We start from the raw sequence: 15,816 nt of genomic DNA on the forward strand, positions 1-15,816 counted from the left end.
TTTTTTGAGACAGCTTCTCACTATGTAGTCCTGACTGGCCTAGAACTTACTCTATAGATGAGGTTGGCCACGAACTCACAGAGATCTGCTTGCCTCTGCCTCCTGAATGCTGGGGTATACTACCATCCCTGTCTTGATTTTCAGTATCTTTAATAAACCACACAACTCAAACAGTTAAAATATCATCACAGTCAATATACTCTGACACATCCTTATCCAATCATATTCTACAGCAAGACCGCTGGATGGGTGATAGCCCCTTTAGATGTACTGGCCTCAATCCAAGACAGGCTAGTATTGTATTAGTAGTAGGTTCCACAGCTCACATAACAGTGTCTCCGCTACACAGTGTTCAGGTGCAACCATGCTTGGGAAGATTGGGGTGCAAAGCAGCATCTCTCTTTAACAATGCTCTCTTTAAGTAGCATCTAACGGACTGAGACTGGAGAGAAGTGTCAGTCAACTAGAATAGTAAATGTGATAGGTAGTAGTATCTTAAAAGATTTACAAGTTCTGTGTTTGCTAGGCCCCAGCATAGCCTCACAAGAGACAGCTATATCAGGGTCCTTTCAGCAAAATCTTGCTAGTGTATGTTATGCAATGGTGTCAGCATTTGGAGGCTGATTATGGGATGGATCCCCGGGTATGGCAGTCTCTAGAAGGTCACAGTCAGCTATTGGATGGATCACAGGGCCTCCAATGGAGGAGCTAGAGAAAGTACCCAAGGAGCTAAAGGGGTCTGCAACCCTATAGGTGGAACAACAATATCAACTAACCAGTATCCCCCACCCGAGCTCGTGTCTCTAGCTGCATATGTATCAGAAGATGGCCTAGTCGGCCATCATTGGAAAGAGGGGCCCATTAGTCTTGCAAACTTTATATGCCTCAGTACAGGGGAATACCAGGGCCAAGAAGTGGGAGTGAGTGGGTAGGGGAGTGGGGAGGGAGGGTATGGGGGACTTTTCGGATAGCATTGGAAATGTAAATGAAGAAAATACCTAATTAAAAAAAAAAGATTTACAAGTTCAAGTTACAATAGTCTTTCCTTAGCGTAAGTGTAATACATATTCACTATAGACAAATTTGAAGTAATAATCAAGAATTCTGACAGCTGGAAATAGTGTTTTAACATCTTAGCTTCTAAGTTGTAAAAAAGGAAAGGGTTGGTATAGTCCTTGTTCTGGAAATAATGACTAAGGAGGAAAGCAGCTAGTGGTGAACAGCTTTTAAATAATGCATGTATAATGATTGGCTATGCAGTTTGGCTATATTCTGCAATCCTAGTAATTATCTCCTGGGGTCCAAATACCATGGTATCGCTGACATAAAAAAAATCTCTCCTTTCTGAGTAGCAATCATCTAATGAGCCAACTACTATAGCACTTCACAGCACCCATTCCTACTGCACATGGCCTTGGCGGTGCTAAGTGATCCCAATAAAGGACAGCACTCCTGTCACTGCCCTGGACACCAACCACCATCCAACGCATGCCCAATATGCACATATCCAATTGTGATCTCCCTTTGAGAAGCTCACAGGGACGTAAAGATTTCTGAAAGATAACTATCGTCTCCTTGACTTTTGAAGACACACAACTAACTCCAATAGGCTTCGGCTCATGCCCAGTTGCTAACCAAGCTGCCAGACAGAAAATCACCCTTTGTAAGTGTGTTACTTTTGTGTCACAGTGACCAAAGTACCAAACAGAGGCACATTAAAGGAGACAAGGTTTTTCAGGGCTCACAGGTTAAGGAGCTTTGGTCCTTCTCACTGGAAAGGCATGGCAGAATTCATGGTGGCAGAAGCATGTGGCAGACCCTACTCACGCTGTGGTAAACCACAAAGCAAAGTGATCTGGCTGGAACCAGGGTTAGATATAACCCCCAAATCCCTAGCCACCACCTAAAGTCTACTTTACAAATAACAATTGTCAGGCAAGCACTGAAACCATGAGCCTCTGCAGAAACTACAGATCGAAACCCCCTGTAGACAGCATGCTGCATATTAGTTTAGAAGCTATCTGGAGTTAGTTCATCTTAGCTGGTGAAGGTTCCTACTTCTCAGGGCTTGGGGCCTAAAATGAATCTCCATGTTTAGAGACATCCCCTCTTCTTCTGTCAGAGTCCCATGGCTACCTGTGTGGGGAGCCTCTGATAGCGAAGGAATTAAACAGAAGAAACCATGATGACTAACCCTAAGCTGCTCCGCACTAGCATCTACCCAGTGACTCAGACCCCTTATGGCCTTAAGCTGCAGGAGCATCTTGACTCGCTCTTAGCAAAAGAAATTAGCTGGAAGGGACCTCCAGGAAAGAATCCTGAGCAACAGCAACCCCACTTTCCTGACTTACTCATCAGAAAGAAAAAGGCAAAGGAGATACAAACTGGTAAATCTGGCTGCTTTGGTTTTGGAAATCTAGAGAGAAAAGTAAGTATCATTTGGTGCTATCTAAAATGCAAGTACCAATTGTGATCTCCCTTTGAGAACCTCACGAAAATATCCACCCCCATGGAAATGCCTCAGAAAAACAAAAGTTGTAAAGATACAAAGCTATATTGGTAGGGAAATTTGGGTTTTATTGTCCTTGAAGTTTTTGTAAACTCCACACTCCTCTAGGTTTAGACTAGTGTGTTAATATTTGTCTGTGTACACATATGATTCACATAATGGAGATTAGTCATCCTTATCACACTTGAACTAAACTGTACCCAGCCCCCTCCCTGCCTCCATCTCCCCATTAATGAGTTAATAAGAATTGAAATTAAAGGGCCAAAGTTAGACCAAGAGATGCCTTTGCAAGCCTGGTAGACCTGGATAAAAGGCAAGAGAATCAAGAGTCCTAAAACATGAGTCTGCAGCTGCTCATGACAAGGTTGAGTCCCTAGTGTGGACACAAAGATATTCTTTACAGAGCACAACAGTTACAGTCCATAACAAAGGTTTTAGGTTTTATTTTTTCCAAGGCTGAAAGTGAGACCACTTAACAATGAGATGGGGCCCCGCAAGCTCAATGCCAGTGTCCTTTCTAGGAAGAAGTTGGCTTTCCTTCGTACAGGGTAAATTCCCTCCCAAAATGCCCCAAGTGCCTAGCAATGCCTCATCTTGAAGTCTCAACTGAACCCTTCGTTCTAATTGTAACAAGCAGAGCCACAATGGGTCCAAGAGGTCAAGGGTTATCCATCTTATTGTGACTACATCCCAGCCCTCTGTGTCTTCCACATGACACATAAGTCAAAAAGGTTTGTTGAGTGAACTAATGGACAAATGATGAATTTTCTACTCTCACGGCTTCCCTACAGTCTTTTCTATCTCTGACCCCATCGAATTGCTTCCTTTTGTGTCCATCTTGCCCCCACACTAAGAGCCTTCTGACTGCTGTCACCAAACCTTATTTAGCTCTTTTGTATCAGAGCAAGTGAGAGGCTCACAGTGAAAAGGTGGCCCAGGATTTATGGACAGCAGCTAAATGAGGGCCTGCCTAAATCAACACTCCGATACTTGTAACTAAACCCCCGCCATCACTGAGGGATGAACGGCCAAGTTGAGGCTGATGCTTCAACTCTAATCTCCCAGCTCAAAACTGATTTTCACCATTCTAGTTCCCTGTGTGTCTGTAATCCTAGCACTTGGAGTTATAGATAAGAGGATCATAAGTTCAAGGTCAACCTCGGTGACACAGTGAGTTTGACGCAGCCTGAGCTGTATGAGAGACACTGCGTCAAAAAATAAAATTAATTCTTTGATATTAATTGTTGATGTTTGGCCTGCTGCTGTGCATTGTAATGCTAAATTCTGTACCGGAAGGTCTGGGCCTACAAGTAAATTCTCATGTGTACAAGATTTTGTTGTGCAAACCTTGTTCCTTGATTTCCAACTATTGGTTAAATAGAATTGGTTACAGCCAATTACTTGAGGGATTAGAAATAGGTGGGGTTTGAGTTACCTGGTGTGGGGTGGGTGAAGAGAGAGGGGTAAGAAGAGACCAGGAGAAGGGGGAAGTATGAGGAGAGGGGAGGAAGCCACCATGAGGGGAGATGGACCATGAGCAGGTAGCAGGTAGCTAGCAAGTATTTGGGGTACACCACTGGAGAGGTAGCCAGGATAGCAGTTAGAAAAGTAGATTAGGGGTTATCCCCAGGAATTGTCGAAGCCAAATAAAATAACTATAGTCTGAGTATCATTCATCTGTAAGCTAGTCAGGGGTAAGCGTAAATTGGTTGTGCATGTTGGCGATTAATATATATTATAAAATATTTTGTAAAAGATTGTCAAACTACAATTGGTGAATGCCAATTCCACTGTAGGCATTGATAAGAAAAAAAATATGGCTGATAGTGTATAAGGTATTCTTAAACACTACTTCACTAGATAGAAATGCCAGGTGGTTCACCTATCAAGCTCATTTTTAGTCTTCACAAGCACTAATGGGGCTGATTCTACTACTAGCCCCGAAAGAGAGCTGTAAAACTGAGGCCAAGTTTCCTGGCTTAAGGAGGACAACAGAATCATGGTTTCGATTGAAGCATGCTGGGATGTGCACTTCTATGCACTGCCAAATGCATCCTCTACCCCTGATGCTGGACCTGGGGCTTGTTGGTTCTTATTAGGGTTGTGCTTTCCCAGCTGCCCGCCGAATGGTCTGCATGGTCCCTCTACCCTCAACTCAGCAGTCAGCTGTGAGTTTATTACCAAGTGTCCTGTTGCCCACTTGCCTTCTGCTCTGAGTAGGATTTGGGTTGAACTTGAAAGAATTTATCTTACTTTCACTGACTACATGTCCTATGTCTGGCCCTTTGTTGTCTGTTTCCTATTTTCTTTGGCCCATTGGCCTTCAACTTGGAATATTTTATTCCATTCAGTGCCCTTGGCTACCCCCAAGCACTCCAGGCAGGAATCTCATGCGACTCTAAGGAGCAGATTCACTTCTTCCTGAGTTGAGACACTTGGAGAAATTCCTGGGATTTCTGCCTGGGCAGATATGCAAGGTCAGGGGAATGCTTTCAATGTCATTATACTAAGAAGCCAGCGACTGTGAAGCAAGGCTTTAGCTGTGTTCTATTTGTCTGTTGCCAGGGAGATGCCGGCAATGAGATCCTCGTGTAGTCTGTCCTTCTTGTGGTGTGGGTTCTAGTGTCTGAAAGGCACAGGGTACTTGGTACCACTTACAAAAAGGCAGAGTGACTTTCTTGGTGCATTGTGCTGAGTGTTCAAAGATGCATTGAACACTCAGCACAATGCATCTTTCGGGGCTCTCCTATTTCCATGTGTTTGGTTCAGAGGATGACTTAAGATCATATGGGGCTCTATACTTTGTGGGAGAGTGACCAAGGATAGAAACTACGGAGTTGTTTTAGATGTAAATGAACCTTCCTAAAGAGTTCTCCCTCTTGCCTTTTTTCATGTTAGCATCTGGCTGTTTATAACTTAGGACCCTGCCAAGAAAATACAAACCACTCTAGACCTTGCTGGGAAAATGAATTTAACAGAGACAGGATTAAGTTCAAAGGTAAGACGGATATTAGGAGGTCTTAAAAAGCTACATAGACAAAACTGAAGAAGGGAACTCAAGTGAGCCTCAGCCATGATAGAAGAGACTGAGATGGAGACAATCGGAGTCTGTCTTCCACTGGTAGCAAAGCTGGGTTCACCCTTGAACAGCTCAGGGCGCTAATACAGCATTCAAGACAGACGCCCGCGCTAACGAGGAAACTCTGGAGGCCTTGGCTGACTCACTGACAATGACCAAAAGAGACAATAGGCTTTGGTTCCTATATGGAAGGGGTAAGGCGGAGCTTAAGCAGTTGTCCGAGGCCTACGCATCTGAACTGGAGTCAAGGGAACAGACTTTTCCGTCTCCAGTTGTCAGAAGCTCTGAGTCTGGCCTAGAGCTTTAATGTCCCAAGGAAAGATTGGGAAAGGTACACCATACCCATTGGGTTCTACAAAGCAGTACCCCAAGGACTCCTCCCAAAATGACCCTGGACTCTCGGAAGCTGTGCAAGTCTCACAAAGTCTCACATTCTCTTCTGGGTACCAAAGCAGAAATGGCAGGTCACAGGATTTCTGACTCGCCAGCATATCTAGCATAGACTCTTTTTGTTCATATTTTTTCAACTTCCTTGTTGGGGCAGGGGTCTGTTGTGTCTTATGTCTATCAATAGTACATTAATAATAAACCTAGCTCTTCCCAAGGGAGGGGAAAACTATGTAGAGATGCGACCTATAAATTGTCAAGAGCAAAAAGTCACTATCAAGCCTTTGAAGTGCAGGGACAGTTTAAAAATAAAAAAGAGGGTATGAGGGTGTGAGGGGAGGTGCAGCAAAAGAAAGAGGAGAAATGGAAAAAAATACAAAGATACAGTCGCCAGTCAAGCTGTAGGTTACCTGGTCATAGCTAGGTACATGGATGGCACAAAGGAACACAGGTCAGGTCAGGCACCAGAAATCCCAGCTTTTTGCTATGAGGGTTTGCACTCACATTGTGACCCCACAGGTGCTTAAGAGTGTCAGAGCAAAGGCTACTCTGTCACTTTCCTCTCCAAAACATCAACATCCCTCCTTAAACAACATGACATCATCTACAGCACAAATTATCAAGAACTCATGTTATTTGTAGTTAATGGGGAAATTGAGCCAAATTTTGAACAAATCTACCCCTGGGATTGAAAAGAATTATATCAGAGAACTGGGATAAGTCTACAAATTTTTAAAATAAAAATGTGTTAAAAATCAACAGGACTTCTTTTTGAATGAACACATTTTGTGTATAAGAAAGCTCATTGTGTTTTCCCAATTTTCCAAAGAACTTCAAAAAAATGGAGCTACTTTGCTATATTTACCTAGGCGTCTAATGCCAATATTAAATCTTTTTAAAAAGGAAACTGGAAAGGCTAATGCATGTGCCTTTTCTATATATGTTTTAACTCACTTTTAAAATGTGCATTTGGAATACACTAATTTCATCATGAATATATTTACTTTTTGAGATACCACATCCAAAAGCCCACACAAAAAGAGTTTATCAGAGCTAAACGACTTTAGTTTTATCATCCAAAGTAGGGTTTGTTATGTTTCCTGAGCACTTATTTATTGTGTTCAAGCCCTGAAAAAAAAATCTAGAAAATGGAAAGGTATGGTTTAATTAAAAGGAATTCCTTCCTCTCTGCCTCTGTTCCTCCTTCTTTCCTTCCCTTCCTCCTGTGGGATACCCAACTGTTAGTACCTGGTGTAATAAAATCTCCTTAAAAACAACGTCAACTTGAGACGTGATGCTCACTTCATTCACCTGTAGGAATGGTTCACTACCATGCCGTCTCCACCACAAACACACTATACACACAACAGCCTGGGCTTCCAATTTGACCATGATGCTAGAGTGATTGAGCAATAGCAGCCATGAAGCTAGCCAACAAACAATCAGCACCATGCGTCATCTAAGATTTATGAAAGAACTATTGAATTTCAGGCGGCCTGGGGAAACAGAGCACACGTTCCTTGACAAGAACAGAGTCTCCTCCGAGAGCTAGAATTAACAAAAGTGAAATCACTAAAATCCAATGCAAGAGAGTCTGTTCCACCTGCGTGCTAATGGTGCATGTCACACACTCATGAGGGAGGAAGCAGTCCGTTGATTTATTAAATATATGTTTGGAACTGCTGTCTACATGGTAAGATTTTTAATTTTTTTAAGTAAAAAAAAAATAAGTATATTGGCTTTCATGGCAAAAAGAGGCCTTTATTTATACTGCTTTACTGCTTTTGTTATGGTTGGAAAGACATAATTGGATCTGATTTCAATTTGACAACGGCCTTTTTAAAAAAAAAAAAACCTTCATGTGTTTAGAGGATGGTTTTGACTTGATTGTGATGCATCTCAGAAACAGTGTTATGAAAGATGGCGATGCCTAAAGAAATGTTTTTCTCTCTATCCTGTCTTATACTTCCTTGAGGAGCTTATAAACCTGTATATTCTAAAAAGCTACATCTGTAATTAAGTGCTATAGAAGGATATAAGAGAGAAAACCACACGAATGAAGGGTAAAAGTTGGCATAGTGGAGTGACCTTTCTTATCCCCTTCATTTCTCAGTGCCTGAGAAGTTGTATCTTCTGGGGAAGGAGAATAAAGGGAAGGGGGCAGTAGGAAGGAAGTCATGCTACCCATGGGTGGGTTTGATCTAGGAGGGTGATAAGTTAAATGATGACTCATGATTTTGTCTCCCTCCAAAATGGACTTAACTGACTGAACGTACTTCCCTGTACTTCCACATGAACTGCACTTTCTGACTACCACCACTGGTTCTGACAGACAGAGGATGGCAAAATTAAAAGCTTGAATTTCGGAGACTTAGCCCAGAAAGGCAATGCGAACTCTCTGTTTTCTGTTGTTCACCACCAGCTCTGGGGAAAGTGATGACCCACTGCCATGGAGAGTCCCCTGTTGAGGAGATGAGCCCCCATGGCCACCCTGGACACCAGATGCCCTGTGCAGAAGCCATCCTGAGATGGTTTCCCAGCCTAGCTCAGCCTCTGCTTGCTTACAAGCCTTGTTGATGTCACATCTTCCACTTTAGACATCACTGTGGGCTCAGTGCTTTTAACTGAACACCCATCCACTGGAGAAAGAAAAATTAAAAGAAAAAGAAAATAGAAAGAAAATCCAATGCCAAACACCTTAAAGAGACAGTGCATTAGGACAATACCATCAGACTTGCAGAGAGAGGACTTGTTCTAAAGGGAGTCCAAGTTACACTACATCTCATTGCATGAGAAGAGGGAAACGTATCTGTATTCACCTCTCAAAAAATGCAAAGTGGGGAGAAGAGAGCAAAATGTATTTTGGTTGATTCTTAATAGCAATGGAAATAAATAACATGTGCCATACAACTGACTGTCAATGGTAATAAAAATGATCACAGGAAGACTTATTATATTCAACTGCCAAGCAGCAAATCTTAACAAAACTCATTTACACACCCTCTCTACTCAAGCTGGTCTGGCCCATGAAGGTTATTTTTTTCCAGAACTAAAGCAGGATACACGGACATTAAGAGTTTTCTCAATGATCCTTTCCATTGTGACAATCTTGGCTGAGAGTTACTGGGATGCTGTCATTGATATCAAACACCATCTGTCAAATTTATCTGTAGCTCTCACAGCTAACTTTTAAATCACAGGAATAGTGAACACAAGAAACCTCCCCAGTATCAGATCTGGGTCTATTTTTGAACAGCGTATCACCTGTGTTACAAACATATGTTATCTTAGTATGCAGCAGCCATCCCTGCCTCCATGCCATTTCTTGGTCTCTCAGATGGACTGTCATTTACATATGGCATCTGAACAATGCCATGTCCTTTCACTTGTGTTTGTTTGAGGGTATTCCCTGATCAATCACTGGTGTTTATGTGGAAGTACAATGTGTACGTGCCTCTAGGAAAAAATCCTTTCAGTGAAATATAGACCCGGTTGTTCTGCTCAGTGACTTTGAACAGTTAATATTACCTATTTGCTGCAGTTTCATCACCTAAAATAGAGTTTTGTTGGGTATATGGGTATAGTGATGCACATCTGTAATCTCAGCACTTAGGAGGATCAAGAGTTCACAACTAACCCCAGCTACATAGCAAGTTCAAAGCCAGCACAGGCTCAAAACAAAACAGGCTAGCATGATAGCTCAGCCAGTAGAGTGTTTGCTTTGCAAATGCAAGTATCTGAGTTGGATTCTCAGAACTCATAGAAGAAGAAAAACAAAAGAAAGAGAGAGGAGAAGGAGTTGAAGGAGGAGGAGGGAGAGAAGGAGTTGAAGGAGGAGGAAAAGGAAGAATAAGAACAAGAAAGGAAACAGAAGAAGACAAAGGAGGAGTAAGCAGTGTCATGCACTTGTAATCCCAGTACCAGAGGCAAAAGCAAGAGATCCCTGGAGTTCTGATCAGCCACCTTAGCTTACTTAGCAAGGAGGGTAAGATGTCTCATAAAGGCAGGATGGATAATACCTGAGTAACAGTGGCCATTGTTGTCTGACCTCCACTTTTACCTATATACATGTGTGTGCACCCCCAAAACATGCATGTACACACACACACACACACACACACACACCACGCATACACGTATGCTAATTCAGCACTGGAATGATACTCAGTGGTTAAACATCTTTCCGGCATATGGAAGGTCCTGGATTTGACCTTCAACGTCACAAAAATAACGGAGCTAATCCTGATCTCATGGGATTTTTATTTTTAATAAACAATGTGCTGGCCAACGAGCACAAAGTATTTGCTCCATATTTACCAACACTCTTTCTTATCAAAGTCCACACTCACATCCTTCTCTAAATCCTGAAACCCTTTACTTCTACACATCTCAAGGCCCCTGTCACCCCCAGCCTATAACTCAGCAGTATTACATCCTTCTTTCATCTCTGGGCCATTCCCAATTTTTGGATGAGGTAGTGTGTGCGTTGGTCCATGATAACTATTGGCAGAGGTGTTTGATGCTGAATAAGTTCCAGCCATAAATAATAGTATTATCTCTCACATGGAGAAGCCACAAAACCTCACAAAATCCCTGTGCCGAATAAAACTTTGCTGATTTATTGTAGGAAACATAACAAATATGAAATTCAGTTTTAACTGGGAGAAATAAAAAATGAAAATACTGAGTTGGATGGTGCCTTGATCCAACTATTTTTCAAGAATTAGAGGAATTGTCAATGAAGTCAGAAGTTAACACATTTTATTGATTCTTTCTGAGTGAATTAAAAAGATCTCATCCTGAGTAAATAACTCATTTCAAATAAAGAAAGAAACTCATGGTTGACCTGGTTATATTCTGTTTTCAATTCAAGATATCAGTGTGGATATGAACATATCAACAACTGGAGTAAGAAACAGAACTGATACATTGACTATTCAGGAAATCTATTTTGGTCACCCTAGTTGGTTACCCAAGAGGTCAAGAAGTTCAGAAAAGCCAGTACATGACTGTGGCATTTAAAGGACACAAGGAAGAAGGTAAAGGTTGATCCTGATAAAAAAAAGAGCCCACACCCAAGGGCAGTACAGGGTGTAATGAGAGGAACTAAGCAAGCAAGAAAATGTTGGTCCACAGACAAACCGTTTTCTTTGACTATAGTAAGGTAAGGGAAAGCAGATGAGAAACCAGGTTTTATAACAAAAGCACGCTGCTGGGCAGAATGGAGGCCATCAGTCAGCATTGATGTGTGTGAAGGAAACTTCAGCTGGTCTCTCTGAATCCTCCCATTCTGAGGCTCCTCTGTCTGTTACAATCTAACTGAGAAGAGAGCCGGCAGACTACGATTCCCTGTAAGTTGAGTCAGACAATCTGAGATGAAGTGAGACAAAGGATCAAGGAGGAGACAGAGAGAAAGACTGCCAGAATGAGCAAAAGTAGTCCCTGAGTTAGTAAAGGGAGCTGTGGAGAGCCATCCCTCATTGCTTAGACCAAGTCTCTGTCCTTCGTTTTCTAGTACTCTCTACAAGCTAAGAATATTTGGTCAGTTCTCAAAGGAAGGAGATAAGCAAAGGTACTATGCCAAAGTAGTATTTTTAAAACTGAGATAATAAAATCCAAGATCTCCTGTGATGCTTAGTGTGTGAATTTGACACAACCTTGGGAAGAGAGTCTCAGTGAAGGACTGTTTAGAGCAGTTTGGTCTATGGACATTTCTATGGAAGACTGTGTTGACTGCCTTAATTGATGTGGGAAGACTCAGTCTCAAAATGTATCTGACCCCTGACTTGGGTTCTTGACTATATAAGAGTATAGAAAAATAGCTGAGTACCGTGTGTGTGTGTGTGTGTGTGTGTGTGCAATTGATTTCTCCCTGCCCTTCACTGTGAATGTGGAGTGACTAGCTGTTTTAACTTCCCATTGCTTTGACATCCCTGCTGTGATGGACTGTCACCTGCAAGTGTGAGTTAAGATAAAAACCCTTTCTCTGGGGTTCTTACTCTGGGAAAGTACTAAATTACTCTTGTAAGAAAATATTTTATCACATCAACATAAAATGAAACTAAATCATGCCCACCCACACATCAACTGGTCTTTTAATGAAAAATGAAGAGAGGAATGCAGGGTAAGAATGCATTCCACTTCTTCAGCTTGATATGACTGCATGGCTACACCAGCATTTCAAACATCTCCCTTCCCCTGCCCCTCCCCCCTTTTGTTTTGTTTAGACAGATTTGCCCTTGTAGCCCTTGCTGTCCAGGGACTCTCTCTGTAGACCAGGCTGGCCTTAAGCTCAAAGAGTCACCTGCCTGTGCCTGAAAGTGCTGGGATTAAAGTTGTGGGCCAACATGCCCCACTCACTTATGTATATTTCTATATATTTTACTGTACAGCATGTTTTGTTTTTTTTTAAGAAGCTTGAAAAACTACAACAGAGAAACCAAATGGAGGACTTCTGATGAAACACTGGCCAACGGAAGGAGGCTGTGTGTCTTCAGCCTCAGCAGAGAGAGAGCTTCATTTGAAGCCTGTGCTAAAGACTATCCGTTAGCCATGTTTCTTTTACTCTTGCTTTCACAGTTATTATACCGATGAGTAACAGTATGTATTTTTCATTATGAAATAGTGCTCTCTTAAGATGGATTTATATAATTATAGATAATTATAGTAATCATGATAATTATAATTGATACAATGAAAAAAAAAAACCAAAAGCCTCCTGTTTCTTACTACTGGTGCTGCCATTGGCTGACTTTGAGCCTTGTTTGGCCTCAGTACCTTCATGTGTTTCCTTTTATATAAAACTGGAGGGCCAAGAGAGCAGATGGCTGAGGACTTCAATTTAAATTCAATTGCACACACATACAATAGAGTAATGCCATGGAAATTCATATACTCAACGGTTGTCGAGCTACCATTTGAGAACTCCTGGGTGATTTTCCTCTGATCTAATCATTCAGTTAATCTTGCAGTATAGGAAAGACTCCATTTGGCGAGAGCAGAGTACAGATTTCCATAAAGAGCAAAGTCAACTTGTAGCTTGCTGAGAGTGGCTTGGGTGCTGGCTCTAAGTTCTGTGAGTCACAGTTTCTCTAGCAGCAACACCCTTGAAGAGTGCCCTGTTGGCAGAAGGACATTCCCTTGGATGGCCAGATCTTTGGTGCATTGGAAGGGCATTAAGCCCTTCTTTCTGACTTTGTGTTTTGCATGATAATCACAACCAGACCATAATCAATGTGACAGCCATGGAGGAAATGAAGTTAAAAGCATTGTGCACTGCCAATCACAACACGCTGACTCTCATGCCCAGCACTCTAGCTGTCAGCTAATGTCAGAGGCACATGAAACTGGAAGTAAATGTACCACGTGTTCAGGGGTGGCTATATTTCTGCACTAGGGTGATCAGTGTGGGGTTTATGCACAGGAGAGGACTAGCCTGAACCTTGCACTAAGAAGATGCATAACCCAAGGGGAAGAGGATTTCTTTGAAAGGTAGAAAAACAAATTAAATGTATGAAAATGAAGAAGCAGAAACACACCTATTCAGTGATCATGTGATTTTTTGTTTTTAAGTTCATTTATATGATACTACCTACACCCCTGTAAGTAAGACTCAGAGAATATCACAGAAAAGCCTGAGAACTGAGACAACCATTGCACAACAGACTTCTCTGGACATGACAGGGATGCTGCGCCCATGAACTCTCAGCAATATGGTTGCCTGTGTAAGATCGAACCAGCCAATATACCGATACGGATGAGGAGAAAGTTGACAAGGCCCTACCACTAAATGAGGAACTACAGGAAGTAAATGGCTGCCACTCATGAACCCTGTGACAGGTGCCGCAATCCTACATTGTCAGTCCTACACAGAGGTCCACATGGGCAATGTAACTGGACTCGGTAAGTTGCATAAGTTGCATACAGGTAGAAAAGTAGTTGTAGACAAGTTTGTGAATCTGAGGGGGCATAACGGAGGGACAAGTTTCTGGCGTCTTTCCCACGCCAGAAACTATGCACTCACATAGACAGCTATCAATTACACAAAAGCCTCTGAGACATGAGTAGGGCTTCTGGCCCTACTCTGTCACACAGTAGATATACTCTGATAAACAGGTATGTTGCTTAGTTGTCTCAGTCTCAGAACATATAAGAAATTTAGTCAAAAGGGCAGAGTTAATTTTATTCTTTATTTCAGAGTCTGTCACTGTATAGGCTCCATGGTCACACGCTGATTCACTGTCCCCTTCTCTGGAGACAGCCTGTGAGAAAAGTAGTCCTGCTTACCTCGTTCTCCTGGGGTCCCCGGAACTCCTGCATTTCCTGGGAAGCCTGGGGTACCTGGGGGTCCTTGTTCTCCAGGGGTTCCAGGTGAACCTGGTCTCCCGGGCTCCCCAGGAGGGCCCTGGATGGTCCGGATAGATGAGGACTGGCTGGGGATCTGGTTGAGGATGGCTGTGTACCTGGCCATGTGACCTGAGCAACAAGAGATGAATGAACTGTCACACAGTTAAAGGGGAAATTGGAGTGCAGTACTGAGAACCTCCTAACAGCTCTGTCAGATGTCCGCTGAGGACAGGCACACCCTTCTGAGATAGGCTCATGTGTGTGTGTAACTTAGCGTTTTTGCATTTTTCTCCAGGATGATGTTAATGGCCAGGCTCCGTTCAAGTCACATCTCATGTGTTTGGAATTCCACAGTTCATGTCAGCATCGCAATAAACACCACTGAACAGAAGTCATAAATTTTACACTCACCCTAACATTTACCTGACCCCTGACCCCTCACCCTGATGCCTTTCCCTGCAGCAATTTCCCTCCATATGTCTTAGTTGTCTTTGTTCCAACCCACGAAGCCCGCTCCACCCTTCTGCTCTCCAATCCCCAGGCAAGGCCTGTCTTCACTCAACTCTGGTTGCCAAGATGGGTTTTCAGGAACCTTTGCCTGTGTCCCAGCTACAGGCTGCCTCTGTCCTAGGCTTGAATAATAATAATAATAAAATCCTGTTGCTCTCTCATAACCTCTTAACTCAGTTTGGAAGAACACATTTTAACAATGATAAGTAATGTCCTAATAGCATGATATTCATTTTCCAACATCTTTGAAGGTGACATTTCCCCTACAGGTGACCACTATTCATCTCCATTTATTATTTTGGTGTGTAGGGTCACCCACTCTTTTGTGGATTTGGGGGGTTGTTTCTGAGATGGGGGGTTGTGTCTCAGGATTACAGGCATGCCATTGCTAAGTGGTGCTAGGGACTGAACCTAAGACCAGCAATCTACCAACTGAGCTGCCTCCTCAGATACATTTATTTCCTTTTAAATACTTAAATCTAAATGAAAGTATTAATCATATTTTACATGTATTTAGTACATGTAAATATGTCCAATGCATTCTTTCCTTAAACAGTGAACTATGAGCGTGATGGGGGTCCATCTCCTGACTCAATCAGCAGGCACGTCCTCCGCTGTTTGGGCAGGTGAGGAATCTGTCTTTTTCACTTCCTTCTTTGACAGGAGCTGTCGTTCATCACTTCCTCAGCTGTCATCACTCCCTCCCCACCCCCCACCCCTGTTTCCTATATACCGCTTCTTAGCATAATTCCTGTGATCAACTATGAATGAAAACCCAGCTGACTGAGGTTGTGTGGGAGGATGTGCACACCCAGGGTGGGAGTTTATGTAACACAGGGGAAAACAGAGCACTGTTTAAGGAGACAGCCAAGCTGCAACAGAGGCCGCCATTTCCTCCTGTGACAGACAGGCCCTCTCTACTGCATGGATTCCTGTCAGACCTTGCCTCACTTCTGACCTCTCCACTCCTAGAAGTCATTTGTCA

The 15,816-nt window shown here is 42.7% G+C and overlaps 1 protein-coding gene across 4 annotated transcripts in view; it reads right to left on the reverse strand.

Annotated features, from left to right (window-relative positions):
• Col14a1 (collagen type XIV alpha 1 chain) overlaps window positions 1–15,816 on the reverse strand; it is a 232,495-nt gene that overhangs the window by 11,716 nt on the left and 204,963 nt on the right. For all 4 annotated transcript variants that reach the window (XM_021183602.3, XM_029469983.2, XM_085831724.1 and 1 more), the window contains exon 45: window positions 14,262–14,450. In XM_021183602.3, the coding sequence (XP_021039261.1) occupies window positions 14,262–14,450 (189 nt within the window). The remainder of the gene's footprint in view (window positions 1–14,261; window positions 14,451–15,816) is intronic.

The sequence above is a fragment of the Mus caroli genome, unplaced genomic scaffold (genome assembly GCF_978045245.1).
Source record: "Mus caroli unplaced genomic scaffold, Mus_caroli_1 scaffold_16, whole genome shotgun sequence".
NCBI lineage: Eukaryota > Metazoa > Chordata > Mammalia > Rodentia > Muridae > Mus > Mus caroli.